The sequence below is a fragment of the Manis pentadactyla genome, chromosome 11, assembly GCF_030020395.1.
Source record: "Manis pentadactyla isolate mManPen7 chromosome 11, mManPen7.hap1, whole genome shotgun sequence".
Taxonomy (NCBI): domain Eukaryota; kingdom Metazoa; phylum Chordata; class Mammalia; order Pholidota; family Manidae; genus Manis; species Manis pentadactyla.
The window spans coordinates 21,670,511-21,695,022 of record NC_080029.1 but is presented as its reverse complement, the minus strand read 5'-3'; the positions used below and the strand labels follow the sequence as shown (position 1 = coordinate 21,695,022).

The 24,512-nt window shown below is 38.7% G+C and overlaps 1 protein-coding gene across 1 annotated transcript in view; it reads left to right on the top strand.

Annotated features, from left to right (window-relative positions):
* LOC118910888 (thyrotropin receptor) overlaps positions 1 to 24,512 on the top strand; it is a 113,538-nt gene that overhangs the window by 85,157 nt on the left and 3,869 nt on the right. Inside the window, exons 4-7 of the mRNA XM_036882456.2 lie at positions 10,068 to 10,142; positions 12,580 to 12,654; positions 14,043 to 14,120; positions 17,223 to 17,291. Coding sequence (XP_036738351.2) covers positions 10,068 to 10,142; positions 12,580 to 12,654; positions 14,043 to 14,120; positions 17,223 to 17,291 — 297 coding nt within the window. The remainder of the gene's footprint in view (positions 1 to 10,067; positions 10,143 to 12,579; positions 12,655 to 14,042; positions 14,121 to 17,222; positions 17,292 to 24,512) is intronic.

The window sequence follows — 24,512 nt, the reverse complement described above, 5'->3', positions numbered from 1 at the left end:
ATATAAATATACCAATATATATAAAGCATGAAGCCTTACAGTATATAACAGGGGAAATTTTATTATAATAAAAAGTATCACTACACCAAAAAGATACAATGATTATAAATTTGAGTTTCTATAAAAGCATAGCTTCAAACCACATAAAACAGAAATTGATATCTAAAAACATAAAATACATAACCCACAATCATATTAGGGATTTGTTCTAATAATAGCTTTATCTGATAAAGTATGCATGCCAAAAAGGTAGATAATAAGACTGATAAGAAATTAATAAGGATAGAAGATTTGAACACCATATTTACAAAATGTGCCTATTACTTATATAAAATATTGTATCCACCAATTGCTGAGTACATATTCTTTTCAAGGATACACAGAACACTAATTGAAATTGACCATATGAGGGGCCATGAAAGTACGTCTCAACAGCTTACAAAAACTAAAATCAAGCATGTTCTCTGACTAGTAAGCAATATACCTCAAAATAACCATGAGTCAAAGAAGAAATAATTAATAGGCATTAGAAAACAATTTGAAGTGACAATAAAAAATGACAAATCAGAAACTGTGGGAATCCGTAAAGTTATACTCAGAGGAAAATATATAGCTTTAAAAAGACGTATATTAGAAAAGAAAGCTGAAAATAAATCATTTATGTATCTTTCACAAGATATTAATAAAGGCACAGTAAACTAAAATCAAAGAAAGTAGACAGTATCCAAGAAAGCTGAAAATCCAGGTCAGTAAGGACAACAATTAAAAATTCAAAACTAAATCTCCAGACTCCAAATATAATGTTCATTTACCAGACCATTTTGCTTCTCTGCCTCTCTCACATAAAAATCAAAGCAACTAATATGCAAAAGCTCTATATAAACCTGCAGCTCTTAGAAGCAACTGTTCAGTTTTTACTATGGCCTTTTTCCCATAGAGATTCTTGCTAACATTTCTCTTAAACATATCAATTTTCCCCCTCTGAGCAAAAGTGGTATCTTCCTAGAGCAAAAGAAATTATCAGATATATAACTAAAAACTGAGTTTGAAAATGGATTTTTAAAAGGATATTTCTTTTATGTATATGAGATGTTAAGAGCCTAATATCTTGGAAAATAAGAGAATAATGCATCATACATTCTTCAAGTTTTCCTTATATCTGACATTACTATCAACAAATGGTTTAGAAAGCATAAAGGATAAGTAAAGACTTGGGTGTGTACCACCCAAATATTTATTGCATTTATTTTGTAATCATTTATTAAGCAATGACTATAAATAAAACATAATGCTACTTGCATGAGAAAAACAGATCTAAAGAATCACTCACCTTCCCTCAGAGAATTGAGAACTGTTTTTTGGATGTAAGGCATGAAACTAAGTATTGATAGAGCTTCTGAGATGGCTTCCCAGTTCATGTTTAGAATTTATTTTGTGATAGGAATTGGAGTGATAGAAAATAAGCACTGAAATTGTTTCTGTTAGTGACCTAGAAATGACATTCCAAAGATAACAAGCTACCCATTCACTCAATAAATACAGTAAGTTCAACATTGTGCTAAAACTGTGGTTCTTATATCTTACAGCTACACACAGGATTCAAAATAGTGGATCATTCCATTCTAATCTGAACCTCCTTGCTTGGCCTCTGTGATACACCCTCCTGACTGTCTTCCTATTAAGCTGCTCAGTCTTTCTCATTCTCTTCTTCTGGTTGTCTCCTTACCCCATATGGCACAGCCCTTTGTCCGCTTCTTATTCTCTCACATGTGATCTTATTCAACAATTCTCGAATTTCTGTATCTTGTTCAGGCCTCTCTTTTTAGTGTTGGGCCATTTTCCTATTAGTGTATTGACATCTTCTCTCAGACGTCTGACATATATCTCACTATTTAAATAACCCTGAACTGAAATCTCTCTCTCCTGGTGAAGCCACCCCTCCCCTTGAAGCCTACCTCTCCCCCTGAAGCCACCCCTCCCCCTGAAGCCTACCTCTCCCCCTGAAGCCTACCTCTCCCCCTGAAGCCACCTCTCCCCCTGAAGCCTACCACTCCTCCGATAGTTGCTGAGCCAGTAAATGGCACCTCCATTCATCTTACTGCAAATTCCAGATACCTGAGGGGTATCACTATACCTTCTTTCCTCATCACCAACTTCTAGTCCTTTGCTACATCCTGTTGATTCTACTACCCTGATTTTTAAAATATGTATCCTCTTCCTCTCCACTGCTTCTTCTCCTAGCCACCATCATCTCTTACTGGACTACACTAATTTCATAGCCTAACTGGTCTTTCTAGTTTTGGCTTCCTCAAGTTTGCTTCTGTACAACAACCAGAGTGACTTTTCTTTTAGGATAAAAATCCAAAGTCCTCAACACAAACTCCAGGCCCAGGACTTCAGCTGGCCCTGCCCACCTCTGCCTCCTCATCTCACTCCGGTCCTGCACACAGTGCTCTTTAGGTCCTTCAACAGTCCGGGATCCTCCCCACCTCAAGGCCTCCATACGCTTTTGCCTCTGTCTAGAAAGTTCTCTCTCTCTCTCTCTCTCTCTGCCTAGTTAACTCTATTGAATCATTATTTTTTCATCCTAAATATTACTTAAACATACCCTAATCCCACCCCACATCTCATTTAAATCCTCCACTTGGATCTATCATTGAATCCCTTATTTCTGTTTTACAGAACTTATTAAAATTTGTGATAACAAGCAAATGTGAAAAGATAATAATAAATGTTCCCATAAGGCAGTGTGCTTATGTGCTAATCACTCACACCAAACTGTGAAGAAACCATCAAACTAAAACCAAAAAAACAGAACAACTAGGTATAATCTGAAAATGCACTTTTAAAATAACGAAAGAGAAGACAAGTCTGAAATAATGAAAAAAAATGACTGATCAGACACATTTAGCTGTCCCTGAGAACTTACCATGGCCCAAGCACTGTGCTGAATGCTTAATACATATCTACTCATTTAATCCTTACAACAGTTCTCTGAAGTAGTTATTATTTTACAGTAAAAAAAAAAAGGAGTTCAATAACTATATCTTTATATGTAAAGTACATTTATGTAAACATCACATGGTTGGACTTCGCTTTTATATCATCTGACAATCTCTGTCTTTTAATAAGAGTATTTAGTCTATTACACTTACTATAATTATTGATATAGTTGGATTTATGTCTACCATTTTCTAGTTCTTTACTGTGTGTCTACTCTGTTCTTTGTTCTTTTATTCCTCTTTGTTTTCTTTTGGATGAATCAGGTTGTTTTTGCTTTTGTTTTTATTTCTAGTAATCTCTTCTATCTCCTCTACTAACTTTTTAGCCCTCTGTAGTATTTTTTGTGGCTACTCAAGGGATCACAATATGCACCCTCCACTTATAATCTACCAAGAAGGATTATTATACCAGTTTCCATATTGCATATGAGCCTTTTTTTATTGAGTATAGTTGATATGCAATATTGTATTGGCTTCAAGTATACAACACAGTGGTTCAACAGTTACAGACATTATTAAATCCTCACCCCTACCAGTGTGGCTACTATCTGTCAACATAGAAAGATGTTATAGAACCACTGACTATATTCTCCATGCTGTACTACCATCCCCGTGACCAACTTATATTATGATTGAGATTTTTGTGCTCCTTATTCCCCTCACCCTTCCCAGCCACCCACCCCAACTCCTCTCCCATGGTAACCACCCATCACTTCTTAGTGTCTATGAGTCTGTTGCTGTTTTGTTGATTTGTTTTGGTTTGCTTTTAGATTCCACATATAAATGAAATCATATGGTATTTGTATTTCTTTGCCTGGCTTATTTCACTTAACATAATACCTTCTAGGTCCATCCTCGTTGTTACAAAAGGCAAGATTTCTTTCTTTTTTATGGCTGAAAAATATTCCATTGTATATGTGTATCAAATCTTCTTTATCCATCTACTGATGGAAACTTCAGTTGCTTCCATGTCTTGGCCATTGTAAATAATGCAGTACAAACATAGGAATGCATGTATCTTTTTGAATTAGAGATTTTGTTTTCTTCAGGTAAATTCTTAGGAGTGGAATTACTGGGTTGTATGGTATTTCTATTTTCAGTTTCTTGAGGAAACTCCATACTGCCTTCTGTAGGGGCAACACCAACTTCCAGTCCCACAACAGTGTAAGAGGGTTTCTTCAAGCCCAGTCTTTAAAAAGAACTGGCACTTTAGATTCTCGGAGCCTTGAGCCACTATGTAAGAAGTCGAACTACACTGATGGGTAGACCATATGGGGTGGTTCTGAGGTTACACGGAGATTGAGAAGGGCCCATTGCCTAGCCTTCTACAATCCCCATCAGAAAGCCAGACATAACCACCTTGGAACATCCAGATTGATCCAGGCAGCTAAATGCCAATGGTAATCCCAGTGGGTTCCACATGGAGCAGAAAATCACCCAAATTAGCACTGCCTAAAATCTTAATCCATAAAATTGTGAGCTATAGTACAATGGTTGTTATTTCAGTGACTTGGTTTGGGGTAATTTGTTATGTAACAATAGATAGCCAGAGAAGTAGCAATTATGTATCAGCTAACAAAGGGTAAAAGACATTGAGGATTGATAAGTGAAAACTACAAACGGCAGGTTTCTTTGTAAGTTTTTGAAGGTCCTAAGTGCATACAAATCAGTTTCAGCTAGGATACTGTTTAGACTCAAAAGTGTACATTTGATAAAGATTTGTACCTGGAATGATGAAATACTGGCCACTAGCACCTTCTACTTCATTTCCTCTATAAAGAAGCCAAAAGCATATAGACTATTGCTACTGTTACCCCTATTAATAACTATCAATTCTGAATGCCTTTTTGGGGCAAGCATTCTGCTAAATGTGCTTCACATATACTGTCCCACTCAGTGTCACTAAGCCTCAGTTTCCACTATGTAAAATGAAGATGGTAATACATCCCTCACAGGGCTCTTACCCAAGTTTACTCTGCTAAGAAATTTTGGAGTCAGAATTTGAAACTAAGAGTGTCTGTGTCCAAAATCAATGCAAAACCGTATCTCTTTAATTAAAAGCATAAATAGTTAAAGAAAATGCTGCCTGCAAAAGAATGTTTTTACTTTTATATGGATTTTATTTTAAATTACAAGTAAATAAAAATCCTACAACTGGATAGGGAAAATACATGATTTAAAGCAGATAGTGTGATAATAATTTTGCTGATCATTAAATGAATCAAGTGGACTTACGGAGGTTATCATTAAACAGTTATAAAGACAGCTATATACATCTTCCAGGCAATTTGGAAAATCACTTTTATAATGTTCTATTTCTAGTGGAAAATTCTGCTGTTAACTTACATTCTCCTCCATTTGCTTCAAAAAACTGCATATTTATAAGCCCTCTTTGAATTAACATCTATAATTGTTTAATTTATCAGTAAATTAAAAGGTCATCAAATTCATGAATATCACTGTTCCATTAGAGATTATTTTTTCCCAGTTATATAATGGAAAGTTAGTAGTAAAATACTTCATTGATAATTGTCAAAGTAGAATCATTAAGAGTTTTCTCATTGAAAAGCCTTGATAATGTAGTAATAACTTTTTCTGTGAACTTATAGACTGTTACTGAAAAGTGAGTGCTAGTCTAAAAATCAGGATTTTAGAAGTTAGGGATCTAATATACACTAAGAGCTGTGACAGACTTTATAGTTTTCACCAGGTAATTCCACTTCTATAAATTTTCCTTAATAAAATAAACAGTGAGAAAAAGTTTACACAAAAAGCCATTTGCCTCAAAGTTAATTTATAATAGCAAAAATTTGGAAACTACCCATATGCTTAGCTAGGAGAATAGTTTAATATGAACTACCAAGCAACCATCAGAAATCTGCTGTCATAGACTATTTAATCTCAGAGGAAATACTTTTGACATAATGTTATTTTTAAAAATCAAGATATACTTATATAGAGAAAAAGACAAATTTTCTTTGGATCATGGAATAATGGGAGATTTCACATCTTTTCAATGTGAACTGTTTAAAAGTTTTTACAAGGTATATGTATTATCCTTGTATCAGATGAAATAAATTTTAAGGCTTCTTCAGTATGCATTCATCTTGAAATTAATACTTGATGTTAAATATAACATGGTTGATTTATTCCATGATAAAAGCCTATCATAAAATGTTACTTTAAAACTGATTTACCTAATTCCTAGTCCCAGTTTTCACCTTGTTTCTCTAAAGCACTTAAAGCATTTAAAGCAACAAAATCATGGCTTTGCCAAAATATACACATCTTGTTTTTAACATAGGTAAATAATTAGTTATTACTTCCCTTTACATTCTGGAGCACACAGTAAAGTTGCACATAATAAATGTCCAATGATAACTTGTCTAACTGACTCTCTGCACTCTATTGACTAGAGCCAACAGACCTGGTCAGTCAGAGTGACCCGCCTCCCATTTTCTTTGAACCATCGGCACTTAAAGGCAGACCAGAAAAAAAATGAAAATCAGATTGAAGTAAGAGTTGAAAAGAAGCTGCGGACTGGCCGAGAACTAGGTTTTTGGCTAATATTAGTATTTAGTTTCTTGTTTCAAACAACATAGTCTTACACATCATTTGCATTTGTATTTCTGAAAAGTCCAACCACGCAGCCTGGGGAGGCTTCCCTTCAGGTATCTCATTGTGACTCAGTGTGCTCGCTCTGTGCGAGTCCAGAACTTTCTCTTCTCCCTTGGTCCCATCTAACTGTGGAGGTGCCCAGTGAATAAGTGAACGGGGAGGGGACCCCAGGACACTGGAAGGAAGCCATGCCCGGGCATCCCAGTGAGCCGCCTGCACACTTGGGACCTCATTGCTTAACTCAAATTTGTGTGATTCATAGTCACCCTCCCAGGCATGCTTGAAACTCATTCAAACGTGGGCTCCTCCTTCAGCCTTCTCCTCTTTATGAGAGGTTCTTTGGGCCTTCCCTCCACTCCTTCCTGCTTCCTATCTTTGGCAATGTTCCACCAGCTGTATTTACTTCTGACATGATTGGTCTCCATTTAGCAAATTACTGGCAGTCCATGGCCCCCCACCTTCTTTGCTTCAGCAGAGATTTTATTTTTCTAGCTGTATTGAGATGTAATTGACATATAACATTGTTTAAGTTTAAGGTGTACAATGTGTTGATTTGATGCACTTACATATTGCAAAATGGTTACCACAATAGCATTAGCTAACACCTCCATCGTGATACATAATTACCATTTCTTTTTTGTGGGGAGAACATTTAAGACCTCTCCTAGCAATTTTCAAGTATATAATACAGTATTACTAGGTAAAACCATTATGCTGTACATAGATGCCCAGAATTTGTTAATCTTATAATTAGAAATTTGTGTCTTTTGACCCATGTCTCCCCACTTCCTCCATGCCCCCAATCCTCAGCCCCTCCTAACCACCCTTCTACTCTCTATTTCTCTGAGTTTGACTTTTTTTAGATTCCACATATAAATGATGTCATATAGCATTATCTTTCTCTTAGCAGAAAATTTTTTTTTAAGTCACTTGTTAGCAAGTATTAAGCTGTCTTCTTACCTCAGGAAACAGCTTCTTTCCCCTGGTGTTTTCCTGTGGTATCTCTTGTCCATCTTTTTTTACTCTTTTCTCTTACGTTTTCTCCAAGAAATCCATCTCCTCTTCTGTGTTTCCTTGTCTCTCCCTGTGGCCTCTCCCACCTCTTCTCTTACAGGTGCCATGTAGATCGCCAGCCTCATTTAATCAGCTGTTACCAGCAGCAGTATTTCATTTCCCTTTCATTCTCTAGCTCTACAGCTGATTCAGAGAACTGTGAGATTCTCTTGGGCCACTCACTGAAGTCTGCTTTCTCAACAGTAGTATCTCCTGGAGCAGTCTTCCAAACTGCAAATCACAGTTCAGTTTTCAAACTCTTCTAATTCACGTTTGATTGACAGCAGTTTGAACCCTCCTCCCCAGATGCAAAGCTCTGACAAGGAGTTCATTGCTCACAGTGCACAGAGACCGTCTTGACTTGGCAGAGTCTGATACGGTCTCTCGGAGGAGCAAGGTGAGACAGCTATGAGATTGTACATGAGGTAGCCAACCGTCCCAGTTTACCTGGGACAAGGGGATACAAGGCTTTTAGTTTCAAACCAGGACAAAATTTAAAATCTAGTTTAAAGTGGGCCTTTCCATGCAGGGTCCTTGGTTAGGTTAGATCATGATAGTTTAGAATTAGTGGACACATCAAGGCAAAGATTTTGAGGTGAGGGGTTGGTTCTGAGTCTTGGGATGTAAACAGTTGATGCATTGATGCATCTTTCAAGAAGTTCCCATAATAATCAATAAAGTTATTTACCTTGGCAAAAGTTATGCTAATAAAGACAATGGACCAGAAGGTTATATTAATACAGACAGTAAGCAGAGGTGGGGGAAGGAATAGATGGTTTCTATTCTTAGAGTGAATCCCATCCTCTTTTCCAAGGTCTGTTTCATACTCAGTGTTCTTAGTCAAATACCAAACCTAGTGTTTTGTTTTTAATTTTGTATGAGCTTTGTAGCACCTCCTACCCCAAGCCTCTGATGTCTGCTCTAGCTTTCGTTCCACTCAAGAGAATAACAATAAAAATAAATAACAATAACAAAATCATCATTTACAGAACCTTCCCTGTGCTAAGCCATATATCAAACCCCTTATGGACACTATTTAATCCTCACAAGAGTCATATGAAGGAGGTGTTCTTATTGTCCCTGTTTTACAGATGAGGAAACTATGGCTCAAAGAGGTCAAGGAACTTGCCCAAGGTCATGTAGCCAGAGTGGCAGAACCAAGATTTGATCTTAGATCCATCTGACTACTCAGCAATAAAAAAGAGCATACCTCTGATATAGGCTACATTGTGAATGAACCTCACAGACTTTATGCTAAATGAAAGAAGGCAGACACAGGAGTTTACATATTTATGATCCATCTGGTAAAACGTCCAGATGAGACAAATTTAGAGACAGAAATCAGATAAGTGGTTCCTAGGCATGGCAGGGGGTAGGAACTAACTGCAAATAGACATATGATTACTTTTGTCATTGATAGAAATGTTCTTAAGTGGATAGTAATGATGGTTGTACAGTTCTGTAAGTTTACTAAAAACCATTTAATATATAACTGCAATGCATGAATTTTTTGGAAATTCTCCTTCTGTAAAACTGTTTCAAAAAATTCCAAAGGCCAGATTCTAAATCTTCTGGTTGTACCATCAGTAACTGGATGCAGGTTCCTTTAGGAATCAAGCCTTAGATGCCATCCAGAAGGGGAAAGGCTACAGGTCTTACTGGGCTCTACTTTCCTCTTCATATAAACATAGGGAGTGCCTTTAAAGCCTTTTAACCTATCTATATATGTGGAATACATCTAATTTTGCCAATGAGAGCCTATTTCTAACAGACTCTAATTCACTGTTAACTATGCATGTATATAAACCTAAGTATATAAGTTACAGACATACATGATATCATACCACATGTGCTGAACAGTCTTAAATCACTGTCATAGAAAAATCAGCTCAAGTAAACTGTGAAGACTCACTTCACCCACTGCCTCTGAAACAGCAATTGACCAGGAAGTCTGCGGCCTCCTTGCGGTGCTGTTATCATTATGCAATCCAGTCAACCTACCGCTCCAAGGCCAGGATACTTGCTATTGTTCCTAACAAAGACACCTGATCTCAAGAAACCACTGGAGACTTTTCTTTTCTTTTTAAACCTAGAGGGGGTTGGGGGTGGGGGGAAAGGCTCTGAGAACTACAATTAAAAGAAAGGTCAGCCACAATTTCAAAGAGACTGAAACAAAGTCAGTGATGGGAGAGGGCTGAATAGCCCTCATGTCCCTGTGAGAAGCCAGGAATAGATTGTTGTTGATGGACTGATCCTGGCAGAAACAAGTCCCTGAGGCACCACATGAATGTGTACTCTTCTTATGAACATTTGTTAAACCTAATTCATGTTTTACCTTTGATAAGAGCAGAAATGGGTGTATTATGGGTTACGTGCTTCTTGTAACTTGTACAGAGAGATTCGGAATACCAGAAGCTTAACTTACATTGACCCCGGTGCCCTCAAAGAGCTCCCGCTTCTGAAGTTCCTGTAAGTATTATTCATATCCCATCCTTCCTTTTTTTCAGAAAGAGAATTATAATGCTGTTGTCTGCCAGGAGTCTCTGTGGGCTGAGGTAGGCTAGCGTAGGTTCAGGGTTGTATGGCCTGGAGGCAAATTACGTCCTATGACTGACTTCCTGCCCTTTCCCTGCCCTACTTGAAAGTTCAGCACAGAGTGCCAGGACCAGAGACCTGCTCCAAGAGACATGAGGGAGAAGATGCCACTGTGTATATATAGTCTTTAAATGGAATATAACAGAACAGAACAAAACAGAATAAAACAAAAACTCTGAGAGCCCACTGGTCAATTTTACTAGGAAATGAAGAGTATGACAGCAAAATGACAGTGACTATTACACGGCCACCCAAAAAACTATAAAGGGAAAAATCCAATCTCTTGGAGGTTGGGGAACAAAATGGAAGGGTCAGCACTTACTGCTTTGCTTTGGTGACCCTTTATGAGCTAACATAGCCTCCATGAGAGCAGAGACCACAGCATTTTTGTTCTCTATTGCATTTTTACTGCTCAGCACAGAGTAAGTGCTCAATAAAAATGTGTTCAGTGAATGTGTATTCTATGGCCTCGGGTCCTCTAGGCACTGGCTGGAAGAACTCTTCTTTCCTGATCCCATGCATTATAAAAAACAGAACACAAAAGCATTGTGAGGAAAAAAATAATAAAAATTGACCTTAATCCCAATATTCAAAAATAATCACTATTAATGAGTTAGTTTATTTCAATCTAAGGCTTTTTAAATAAAAGTGTATATCCCTATATATTTTATGAAATAAGTCTTCAAGGATGAATAGAAGTTATCCAGGCAAAGAAGGGGGAGAGGAGGAGAAATACAGGTAGTTAGAATAGCATGATAAAGACACAAAAATATGAAACTAGGTAGTTCAATGGGGGAACTAAAAATATTCAGTATTGAAGAGGTGGGAATGGGTGATGCTGGGAGAATAGAACACATTGATGGGGTATGTGGCTGGAAGGGATATCTGGGGGGTAATAAGAACATATGGGACAAGGTAATCACTCCTCTATGGACTTTGAGTTTCAATCAATCAATCTATTTAATATGATGGTCCCCTACTTTATGTAAGGCTCTGTGGGGAACATATAGGATAATAAAACATTACCCTTGTCTTCAGAAGCTTACCAATATTTGGGGAAAATATTGTATATGAAAGTGAAAAGTTTCTCTCCTACAGGAGAATAATGGTAAGTGACAAATGAGAAGCGTTTATATTATTTGGGGGAAGTACAAGTAATTAGATGAGAAATCAAAAAGGAGATGGAATTGTTTAGGATTTTTGAAGAGAGATGTGCTGGTTCTTAATCTGGTACTTCCAGCCCTTTCCTGTATGGTCCTCACTTGCCTCCTGGGCCTTCCCCCACCCCTATTCTTCCATATGAGCCCCTATTGCAATTGAACTACTTTGTTTGCGCCTCTTCAAATATTCCTTATGGAACCTTACCTCTTTATGCTGTTATCTGGAAGGTTCCATTTGGTCTTTTCAGGACCTCTGACTCCTGCTTCCTCTTCAAATCCTATGCCTTCCCCCCTAGAAGGAGTCAGGGCAGATGTGGCCTGGGAAGGTACATCGTTGGAACTAGTTTTCTCTACGAGAAGGCTTTAAGGCTTTCCTGGTAGTGTCTAGGTCTCATCCTATGTCATGACAAGCCTTTCAGGAAAATCTGTTTCCACTACCTACATTCAACTGGCTGCAACAAATGTTAAAACAACTAAATGTGCACATCAGGAGGCTGAGAAGTTTTGTATTCATGCTTCTTTATGTACACCTTTTAATCTTGACATTTTGTCTTGAATGACACAAACTTTGGAAAGTGAAGACATTGTCTTTGACTGATTTTTTTCCTTGTCTGGACCTAGTTTTTACATGGTACTGCTGTCAGGGTGCCCCCAAATGACTGCATGGGAAAACCATTCTTGGCAAAATAATGAACACAATATAGAGTTCAAAAGAGGAAGCTTGACTTGAAGTTGAGTAATTATATTGTCCTCATGCCCCATCCTCTCCTTTTTCCATTCCCACCACATAATGTCTTCCAATTAAAACAAGGAAATCACACACATACAGACACACATACACACACACCAAAGAAACCTGAATTTCTATTTCTAGGAATCCCACTTGTTTCAAACAATCCCCAGATTCTTCTGAACAGAAAAGATGTATTGATGCGGGTGGACTGGCAGATTCTTGTCCTTTGAGGGAGGGTCATCTCATCTGAGGTTAGAACTTGCCCAGTGTCACTCAGATATTTAATAAAGGGGTTGGGATTTGACTACAGTCTGATATGAAAACCTGTGCCTTCAGCTATTACATTATTCTGCTTCTTATGTGTTGATTTTCTTACCTTATTTCTATCCTTTTTCTTTTTTATTTTCACGTACTTCAGTGGCATTTTCAACACTGGACTTAGGGTGTTCCCTGACCTGACCAAAGTTTATTCCACTGATGTGTTCTTTATCCTGTAAGTATGCACACAGGTAACGTTTGGCAGTATTTTATTTGTCATTCACAAAAACTAGGGTGCAGCCAGAGAGGTTGGTTGAAACCAAGAGAAACAATAGTTTCATGGAGGAAGCCGTGATCAGCTGCGACAAAGGCACTGGGTGAAGTGGGGCAAAGACTGAAAAGTGGCCGTTGTGTTTAGTCACACAGGGCACTGGTGATTCTGATAGGAACAGGTCCAGGGGAGCAGAGAAGTCTGGTCAGAGTGGGCTCAAGAAAGAATCAAAGGGGGAAAGTGAGAGAGCATCGCCATAACAAAATCTGTGGAGAAGGAGCAGAAAACGTATCAGTAGATGGGGGATATTGGGTCAGAGGAAAAGGTTTGTTTGTTTTTAATGGGAGAAATTATAGCAGGTTTGTTTGCTGTTGGAGTGATTGAATACAAGGGAAATTTGATGATACTTCATTTTTCACATAACTTTTGACATCTTTTCAAACACTTCCTCATGCATTATCGCATTTGCTTCTCCCAAGCACCTTATCAGACATGAAAGGAAATACAATTTTTCCATTCTATAATTTAGGAAACAGGAATAGAAAACCTAAGTGATTTTGTCTGAGCAGAGCCCCAGGGAGCAGACACTTGCGGTGCTCAAACTACTTCCCGTGACTGCTGACGGCTGGCCGTGTGCTCTTTGCCAAAGCCCATGACACAGTCAAGGACCTTACCTAGCTGTACAGAAGTGAAGGTACAGCATGTACAGACAAAGGCAGAGACAGCTACAGGTTCAGTCTGCACTGCAGAATCAGCAAAATGTGGAGTGACAAGATCCAAACTCTTGGAATTTGCTAGAAAAAAATGACCATGCTTCTTTGGTGCAGTAGGAGCTCAGTTCAGAATACAGGCAGTTGTCCAGCACCCAGACAGGCATAGAAATGCTCTCCAGGACCATCTTCCTGGCAGTGTTTTTCAAGTGGAGGGTACTTTAGTGTTAATCATGAAATGAAATCCATGGATCCTGTTCTACTGACATTTTTTAGAGGTTCCATACATCTAGAAAACTGTGGTTGATATGGACAAAGCATATGTTGCAGATTCATCAGAAATCTGTGACCCCATGTGCTCCTCTTGCAAAGGAGGATTATATCAGGGACCTCAGCCCACACCCCAAGCTCACTCTTTTCCTGCACGTTTGGGGTTCTGAGTATATGTCTATCTAGAACAGGTCTCACCACCTCACTGGATCATGGAGCCACCAGTGGCTAAGAAGCATCAAAGAAACTTACAAAAAAATAATATTAAACAGAATTGCATCAGGTTGTGTATTTAAGCACATATATGCTGCAAGAACGCAACTCCAGAAGGAAACCATGTTTTTCACCAAGTGTTTTTGTCCTCCTGTGCAGTGAAATTACAGACAACCCTTACATGACCTCAATCCCTGGGAACGCATTTCAGGGACTGTGCAACGAGACCTTGACACTGTGAGTATTGCATTTCTACTCTGCCAGCAACTGAATTTTTATTTGGGCCATTGTCATATTTTCACAAGCTGTCCAAGAGCCATACCACCCTGTAATATGTGTTCTGTGGCCTACCAAGGGTTTCCCATAGTTACGTAAGAGTAGTGCCTTATGGTATGGGACTCTATAGATGACAAAATGGTTTAGGTGGCAAAACCTTATGGAAATGGTGAGTATGTTTTCTCTGTAAAGAGTCAGTGTGGTCTTACTGAACACATGGCCTTTCTGGCAACTGCTCAGCTCTGCCACTGTGTGGCCAAAGCCGCCATCCACAGTACACTAACTAATGAGTATGGCTGCGTTCCAAGAAAGTTTTATTTATAAAAACAGTGGGCCAGGTTTGGCCTGCAGGCCTTACCATATAATATTCTGTGTTCTAGTGTCCCCGTTACACAGTGGAAGAAGCTGGGGTTAAAGCACATTTAAGTGGCTTTCCTAAGGTCACTGAGTTAGAAAATGGTGCTGTGAAGGGCTGTCCGTACTCTCTGTACTCACACTTTAACCCTATAATGATAGACTATTATTAAATTCCTATGACAAGATATTAAATAGAAAATTAGCACCGATCTACATAATCATGTTTCCAGAGTTTGCATGGGTACTGTTCTGCAGATGTTCAAAGGGAGGTGCTTCATCAGGGAAACTCACAAAATGTTCTAATAAAAAAGGTCTAGTAGACTTATAAAAGACAAGTTAATTCTCCTAGCTAGCAGAGAATTGCCCTCTCATCAAATTAGCCACAAAGTAGAGTTTGGGGCTTTGATCAAAGGGTTCCCTCTGTCTTGATTCAGTACATGCCCAAGTTCATGCCTGGTAGTTTTTTTGACTGGATTATCACCCAGCTCCCTTTCTCTGGTCACACTACAGTCCAGGGGTTCTTTATCACATACAAACCTCACTGAATTATTCTCCAGAAAAACTGATCTATGGTTCCACACAGCTCTTCCAATCCAAATCTGTCTACCAATCTAGGTACTATGAAGATATCCCACATCTGGGACTTTATCCACAGTGGAGCATTTCAGTCCATCCTTCTCCTTGAAACATAGAGAGGACTCTCTTGAAAAGACAAGAGACTCCTTCTCAACCTCCATTTCATTTGATAACACAGTGAAGACCTGGGGATTTAGCCTGCTCAGTCCCAAACCTCAGGCCCACTTACCTCCTCTGTAAACGTTGCCATTATGCCAAGTACCGCTCATTGTACATAAACTCCATTTCAATTTCTTTACAGAATATTGCCTTCAGCTTTTGCCTTTTTTTTTTTAGGACCCCATATCCCAAGCAGTCCTCTCAAGTGAATGCTTCCCACACCTAGCATAGGACCCAGTATACATCTGATAAACATCTGAATGAAAGACCCTGAAATCTGGCAGGGGGAATGGCATGGGTTGTCTATATTCTTTCCAGATGATTATTTCTACATTCCTGCTAAGTCATTGATTCTTTAAAGCTCATAGTCAGGAAACTATGAACATGAAAGGATAAGTGCCAGAGAAGAATTTGTACCCATATTCCTGGTAGGATAGTTTCAATCAAGATTTGCAATCCTTTTGTCTTTCTTCACTTTTTACCTTTTACGAGGCCTACTTGTCCAATAAAAGTTTTATTTAATCTCTGAAATGTAATTCCAACAAAGAACATTTTTATTGTCTAGGACTCTCAGAAAGTGCAGGAAAACAGAAATATCAAATGTATAATTCCCACATCTTCATAAAAGAACTCTAGTTCGGAGAAAGTTATCAGAGCTTTCTCAACCTCTGTGCCTAGCATCCTTGTGCGTTGCAAGTCTCACCCAGGACACCTTAGTAGCTGGAATTAAACTTACTGTGTAATTATTTAAAAGAAAAATAAACAAAGATTACCTCTGAGTTCTCTAAAACTCCATTGGATAAATCCAAGTTTTCAGGGTATTATATTAAGTGGCCGTCTCATAAGCAACCCTCACTGTGTTAAATGTATAGTATTTGATCCTCCCAACAACCTTTGATTAGGTACTGTTACCATATTTTTACAGACAAGTAAACTGAGGCTAACAGAGGTTGGGAAATTCTCAGAATCACCTACTATGAAGTGACAGAACCAGGTCTAACTCCAAATTTGGAGTCTCTTGAGTGCTTCTTAATGTGTTACCAGAATTCACAGGGTGTAGTTACCCTATAAACGCCAGTAACTGTGCCTGATTGTGGTCACAGCCACCTTCCATTATCTCATGCCAGTAGCACCCAGTAGCCCATATGCATCCCCGGGTAGACCAAAGTTCCCACAGCTGGGGCTTCTTCTCCTGCAGAAAGGGTGTGTGCTTTTGTTGGGTAGGAAGAATTGCATTTGAGTTCAGAAATCTTGATTCCCAGGAGCACTATATCAGTGCAGCTTTGATAAGTCATCTCCATGTCTCCGTAACTTGACTAGAAAATAGAGAAGATAACACTTCAATTCAGCCCCTTCTATGAATCACTGCATGAAAATCAGTTACAGAAATACAGCAACAAGTTAAAACATTAAAATTTCCACAAAAGGGCATAGTCTTTCTTTTCTTAGAATTGTCTTTGAAGGTCAATTTAATTAAGCCCACAACCTTTAAGCATTTAATCGATGAAAAGCCCCGGGGATAAAATATAGATAAAATACAAATGTGAAATAACATTTTAAATAGAAAAATATAAAATCTATGCATTCAGATGAATAGTATCTTTAAAAGTTTCCATCTTAAGAAACTGCAGTCATTCCTCCATTATTGACATTGACAACCCCGTTTTTTGAGTGTATGTAGAACATTTTTAAAGAATACTTAGTGGTGGTAAATCTTTGTTTCTCAAAGTGAATCTGCTTTTTGAGAAACAGCTTAAAGTAAGTAGGAGCTAATTCTGGAGAATGGGGATTCAAACTGGGAAATATTCTGTGTCCTAAATAAGACACAGTGGAAAGTTCGCTTGTGGGGCTCATGTGTGGGACCTAAGAACCTTTGAGCTCATTTCTGATGAAGAAATGAAGCCCAACCCTCAGAATAGGGCTAGCACCACTTCTTTTAGGTCACTGATTTCTCCTCTCTGTTGATTGTAGGAAACTATACAACAATGGCTTTACTTCAGTTGAAGGGCGTGCTTTCAATGGAACGAAGCTGGATGCTGTGTAAGTCAAAGGAAGCCATGGAAACCACTGTCCTGTCCCACACTCCCACCCCCAAGGACCATCCCACGGGCCAGAATCCTGCTAGAGACAGGTTCTACCAGGGCATTCCTCAACCCCAAAGTTAGTGTGACCAAGACTTGGAGATATTAAGGAACTCGGCAAGAGCCTGCCTTAGTGGACATTTACACTGACTCCAGTTCCAAATCCCAAAGCTTTTATCCTCGATAAAATGGAGAACCGTGGTGTTCCCTTCAGTTATCCTGTAGGGGTGTGTGTGTGGAAATATTCATCTACTAGGTATGTGAAGGAGAGGGGTGTATTGAACTAAGTTTGTTCAGAAAGTAAGGTCTATCTTTTTTTCTGACATGTTTTCAGGAAAGGTGTCAATTTATGTTTGATTCATTCAGAAACAGCCAAAAAGCCATAACGAGCTTTTGCCTTCTTCAAACATAAACAATGGCTACAACAGGATGCTGGCAAAATGATAGCCGTGAACATGGGGTTCTGCCTTTGTTGATCAGGTCTTTTTTATCAGTGCTTTTTTATCAGGTGTTAGTGGTCTCTAGTATCCGTGCCAGGGCTTACTCGTGTCTAAGAGTTTGCGGTCTACTTCAGCAAAAAAATGATGTGTGTTTAAAACTAATATCTAATCTATGAAAAATAGCTTTAGCAGAGTCAATTCCCACAGTTCAATGGACTAGCTGACCTGGAGGGCACACCTTCCACAAAACAACTAGATCATGCATTCTTTAAAAAAATACATTGCATGTCCTAGCTCCAAGACAGGAAAGAAAAACTAACAAACCAGGAGCGGTAACCAAGTGGTGGGTGCTTAGGGAGGGTGGAGCTCCTGTAGAGGCAGCTGCCAGCATCAGTGGTGCTAGGAGGTTAGGTTTAGTGCCGTGAAAAAGCAGAGGCAGTGATGTAACCGGAGACTCCCGGATAAAACCAGGGAAACTGGACAAGAGCTGGAGTGGTACCATGCTAGTACTACCTTCTGATTCCTGGCAGAAACGAATGCAAACCTCTACAAAGGAAAGACTCCCAACACAAACTCCCAGATTTTTAAAGATTAAGATCAATCAAATTTGAGCTTAGTTAAAAAAAAATCACACATAGGAGAAGGAGAAAAACCACTGTGGGTAACAGCCAGCTGAAGCAACAAACAACAAATTTTCGTGTTTGTTTTATAACATTTTATTGAGTATTTTTAAACTATTTTTTCATTCCAGATGTTCAATTTGCTTTTTTAAAAAATATGTCCACTCATTTTTGACTGTCTTGTTGCTTGTTTGTTTTTGTGATTCTTTTTTTTCCTTGAAATATTTCCTATGTAGTTATTTTATATTCTGGAAATGATCACTGCAAAATCTGAAGGCCTGTGCTTCCAGATCTGTTGTGTTGGTGCTTCTCAAGCTTTATTGAGCATATAGACCATCTGGGGGATCTTGTCAAAATGCAGATCCTGATTAAGTGGATCTGGGGGAGCCCCAGGATTCTGCATCTCTAACAAGCTCCCAGGGGATGTTGATGCTCCTGGTCCACGGACCCCAATTCAGCTGGGTGAGGGAGACAAACTGAACCGCCATGTGTAGGGGCCCTGGATACAAAACAAACAAACAAACAAACAAAACCACATGTTGATTACATGGTGGTCTTGTTCTGGTTTCAGGGTCTGTGGTAGTGGGTTCTGATATCATTCCATTTTTAAAGAATAAATGCTAATAAGTTTTGAAGTCATTATATACCAGCATGGCTTTCCGAGTTCTCTCTGCAGTGGGGCGTCACTCTTTGCCAGGCTTTTGGGTTCCCTAGTAGTCTGTATCAAATGAAGATTAGAGTACCTTTCTCTAGATTGTACAGTTGTGGTCTCATTCAGGTTGATATTGACCATTTTTAAGTACCTAATTATAGGGACATCTAGAAAGACTCAACAGAGTAACATGAATACTTAGACATCAAATTTACATACACTACTAGAGAAACCCTACTTCCTTCTTAACTTATCATACAAATCTCAAACAATCCTTCATTTATTTTTCAACATATTTTCTGAACACCTACAATAAGCCAGATACTGTGCTATGAACTGGCACATACAAAGATAAACAAAAGCAATGTTCTCCTGCTCACACTAAGACACATTCCAGTGGGTTCAAATTGAGGGCAGCAATATAAGAATCAACGTACACCAGGGAGAGTTCTACCCAATCCAAAGGATGCATTTCAGATCGAAAATAACTGAACACTAAATATACAGTAACATTGGCTTCCTTGCTGGAAGACATAAGCATGATTTTCTCTAGATTTATCAGATGTTTTCTTAAATTACTAGCTTTCGATTTTAATAGTACATGAATCTAACCAAATATTTGCCTCTTTGATTCAACTATTCCAGAAAGCCATGACCCTTAGGAAAATGATCTCCCCAATTCAAATTTTCTATGAATGAAGTAAGGAATTGAAACTCCTTAAAATAATTAAGACAGTTTATAGATACTTAGGGTATAAAGATTTCAGAAGACTATCGTGCTGTTCTAGACACTGGGAGCGTCAAGCTGTTAGCAGTAAGGCAGCAGAGAAGCCCATTAGCCCAGGCCAGAGGAGTGGTGAGGGAACAACCAGGAAGACCAGAGCTGGTAACATGGCCCCTGAGTTCAGGGTGTCCAGCTCACTCTTTCGTGAGCCAAAACTGCCTTTCTGGAATGCTGGATGAGAAAAGGAACCAGAAATCGACTTTGCATAGGGTAATTCATTTCTAAAATGGTATTTTTCCACAAGCAAAGGATTTTAAGGACCAAGAGTAGGACTTATGCTTTAAATTATTTGCTTCTTTATCCTGCCTTATTTACTCATTAGAATCACCCTCAATCACTCTTAGTTATCGTCTCTTAAGGACAGAGATTTGGGGAATAAAATTCAGACTTTAAGATCTACAGAGCATGGTTCTCAATATTGGCTGCAAATTGGAATCCACTGAAGAGATTTGGGAGCACTGATGCCTAGGTTTTACCAGCAGACATTCTGGTTTAATTGGTCTGCGTGTAGCCCAGACATGCGGATTTAAACATCTCCCCAGGTGAGTCCAGTGTAAAGCAAAACTCAAGAACCACTGCTGCGGAGTATGCTATCACTCTTCTTGTCCAATGGTCACACTTTACATATGAAGGGAGCATAGATAGGTTTTACAAACAAAGTGAACACACAATTTTGTTTTGTTTTTTCCATTTTTTTTTAAATGTGGCTCTTTAAATTTGATAGAAACACCTAGTGGCCAAGCCAAAATTTTTAAAATCCTGTTTAAAGACTTTTCCCTGTGCCCTGCTGGGATTCAACATTGCTGAGCTCCTAGCCACCACCACAGCTGGAACATGCAACTCCTCTGGTCTCCGTTGCTTGTTTCTTAGCTCAGGAGAATGTTTACACTTCTTGGCTCAGTCTATTAAAGACACAAAATACAGAGGCTAAAAGATTTTGCATCTTGGAAGAATGGTGGACTCATGTGAGAGAAAAGAGGCCATTCAAGTCTCAAGGCACAACCAGTAGAAGTTTCAGAGAACAGTCACACAGTTACCGATGCTGCAAGTTCACCAACACAGCAAGCTTCCACACGAGGTCTGAGGACATCGTGATGAAAAGGCTGGCATGGCAACATGCTATTAAATTCAAAGAATTCGGTTGAAGTTAGGCCATGTATGTTGACCATTTTGCTTCAAAATACCTCATACCTGCTTGTGATTGGCCTTTTGATCATGTTTCAAGAACCACAAAGACTAAAACAGCTTTCCAAAGTGAATCTATAATCACGAGATTGTTACGCTAAGGATTTCAGTGGAGGTGCAATAGCCTATTATTTTATGCTTTAATCATAAAATCAACTGAAGAATATTAAAGGAGTTTAGGGACATTTGCTATTGAAGGATGGACAAACTAACAAAGAAACAATAATTTCTATGCCAGCTTTTCCCAGCTTCTCCCAGTGGTAAGAGAAGAGATGGGGGTACAAGGTGCACTGCTCAAACTACGATCCTTGAACTCTCTTTCCATGATAAATTAATGGGTGTTACTTTTAAAAAGCTGTTCATGCCCTACAAAGTTAAACAAAGTATACATACAGGTAGCCTACTTGGGTCTTTTAAAAGAACAATCTGAATTACTGGTACCCAAGAGGTGGATAGAGTGTGCAGAGCTTCCCAGGGAGCTCGTGGTTCCAGGAGCATCTCTCCAGACTGGTTTTCCACAGAACACTTTTTGGAAGAATCATTTGTTATACCAGCTTGTTGGAAAGAATGTAAATCTAACAAGGTTTATTCTAGAGGTGGCTGTGGAGAATCTAAGAGCCAGTAAGAGTTTCAGATCATCTGGGAGTCTTCTGAAATTAAACCTAAGAGATTACAGAGGAAGACTCCCTCTACCCTCTCACCAGCTTTCTCCTCAGACTGTATCAGGGGCTCTGTGAGAGGCTTGGCTGATGGAAGAGAATTATTCTGTTAGAGACAATGGATTTTAATTCACTGGCTCCCTGAATTGCAGTCTGTTCTAGTCACTATCACTATCCCCTGAAACATAGGAAAGAAACCATTGCACCAATTTCACCACAGTTTCTTACATTTTTATGTGAAATATTAAAGCTAACTGGAAAAGTTTAACAAATGTAGAAATACTGCTTGAGTGAGAATCATTTGTTTCTTGATTTTTATAAGTCTAGATCAGAGATCAACAAACTTTTTCTGGAATGGGCCAGGTAACAAATATTTTAGGCTTTATAGGTCATACAATCTCAGTCGTACCTACTCAATTCTGCCATTGTAATGTGAAAGCAGCCACAGATAATACATAAACAAGTAAGCATAGCTGGGTTCCAACGAAACTTTATTTACAAAAGCAGGCAGTAGGTAGGATTTAACCAGATGTCATAGTTTATGAACCACTAGTCTAGATGAAGGTATTCAGTGAGGACCACCATTGTGTGATGAAATACGTAGTCTGTTTCTCCCAATTCCTGATAAAGATTAAAGGGCAAACATGGGATAAAGATAAGAAGTATCTGGACAAAAATGTTTTAGGGTTTGAAAGTTCAGATCCAATCAAAATAGAAAACAAAGATCTTTTTTTCCAATCTGTATTTTGAATCCAAACTTGAAACTTTGCTCCTAATATAAAACAATGTTCTGTTTATTCATCATTTTACCTTAAGTTCCTGATTCCTGGTTGATGAGAATTTATTTTTTCTGAGATTGAAGCACTTCGGTCAAAGGTACCCTGTAAATCCAAGGTAAAATCAAGGTGATGATCATGATAAGGAGACCTAGGACAAGAGGAAGATAAGGGCTGAGCTGATGATGGAGAAAACAGAGGTCAAGTTTCCATAGTAATAAAGAAATAGTATTCACAACATGGTTATTTCAATATAAGTATGTTGCCTCTTGTCTTAATGCTAATTATAATTTTACCTAATTTTATCCCTAATGTAAACACATCAATATCCTGTCATTGTATTAACCATGCTCAAAAATTGCACATAACATGTTAGTAATTCAGAAAGTCTCCATAAGTGTGTTCAAATATCTTTAGGTTCTAATTTAAGCAGTAGGTCAACCAAAAGAGCAATTATCCCCCATCATCTGCCACCTGTCAACTTATTGATTTAGCAGATTTGACCTCATTTAGACCTATTTTTTTAGTGTAACTAAAGGAGACAATTGCAGCCAAGTTGGAAAAATTCCACATTGGGAACAAGCACTGATGCCTCAGCAGCAATTGGATAATTACTTAAAAGTTCATGAAAATTATGGCAGATATATGAAAGCACAGGGCACTGTGATTTCATGTGGAACCAAGCACACTGTCATCACTTAGTTGTGAAATTAATAATAATACGAGCCTCCCTTGCTCAGATGTTAAACTGCTCTCAGTCACAAGTTAATCACATTCATTCTTGGGAACCTCTTTTCCATCCTTTCTTTGCACACATGTGGCGTGAGGATATGTTGCTTGTCTCAGAATGCTGAAATCTCTATATTGCATTTTCTATTGTCCAACTCTAGGAACTACTATCTGACGGTAAACATTTGGACAGGAAAAAAATTCCAATTTGATGTGCTAATAACTACCAAAACATTAATCATTATGAACAGAGAAGTCAACATAATTCATAGGCTAATTAGCATCACACATTGGCTGAGCAGAAGCAAAACACTGCAGTTTGGAGCATTGGGAAAAGATGACGATAGAGATGATTACAGGATTAATCGACGATAAGACGATTACATGATTATTTCTCATGGAGTAACTTTGAACAGCCTGTAGGATATGCTCCGAGGCTGGCTTTTACCTCTGCCTATGGAAACCTTGAGCATTTTCTCACCTGTTACTGTTTACAGACAGGTATTCTGATTTCTGCTACCAAATAGATTCCGAGGAGCAATGAAGACTGGGTAGGGGTTACCTTTAATTTTCATAACCAATGCTATGAGAAGGAAACACTATGAGAAGTGTTTCCATGAGAGTCTCACAACAAAAACAGGTGCCAGCTCAAGTTTCCCCTAAAGGGAATATGAAAATGCTGGCTGAAATTCCTTCTTGAAGCTGAACTGTGTCTCTTAAAACTCCCCAGAGAGCGAAGCTCAGCATCAACCACACCGTTCCTTACCACAACACCATACTCCTCACTCTGATATAGGTCACTTCCTCATCTAAACATGATCTAGAGGGTGCCTCCAGCTAGGAGTTACACGGTAACTGGACACCCACTTATTCGGCCAGCATGTTTTTACTGAATGGTTGCTATGTGCCAAGGATGAATCCGAGGGGAAAGGAGCTGAGCCATAATAGTGTATCTGTAATACTGAGCTTGTCGACTGGGTACTCTTCCCCAACTCACTTCCCACCATTTCATTTTTCTGACCATCAGGTTCTTCCTTAACAGTGAGACACATAGCATTTAAAACAGGGAAGGGCTTCTCAGCTCCCCTTCTCCCCGTATACAAAATCTGACATACCTTTTCTAGGAAGAACTTCATTTCTTCAAAAAGTTCCCAAAGAGGCATTAAGTGCTCAACACAGTGGAGTGTTGAAAAGACGCTGAATACAACCATGTAGCAATGTCTATTATTTTTAAAGGAGATGCCAGTTCTTTTATCCTAAACCCTTCCAGTATTTGTATTTAGCAAGTATAACTTTCAAAAAAATCCTTCTTTCATTCCTGACTTCAAGACCTTC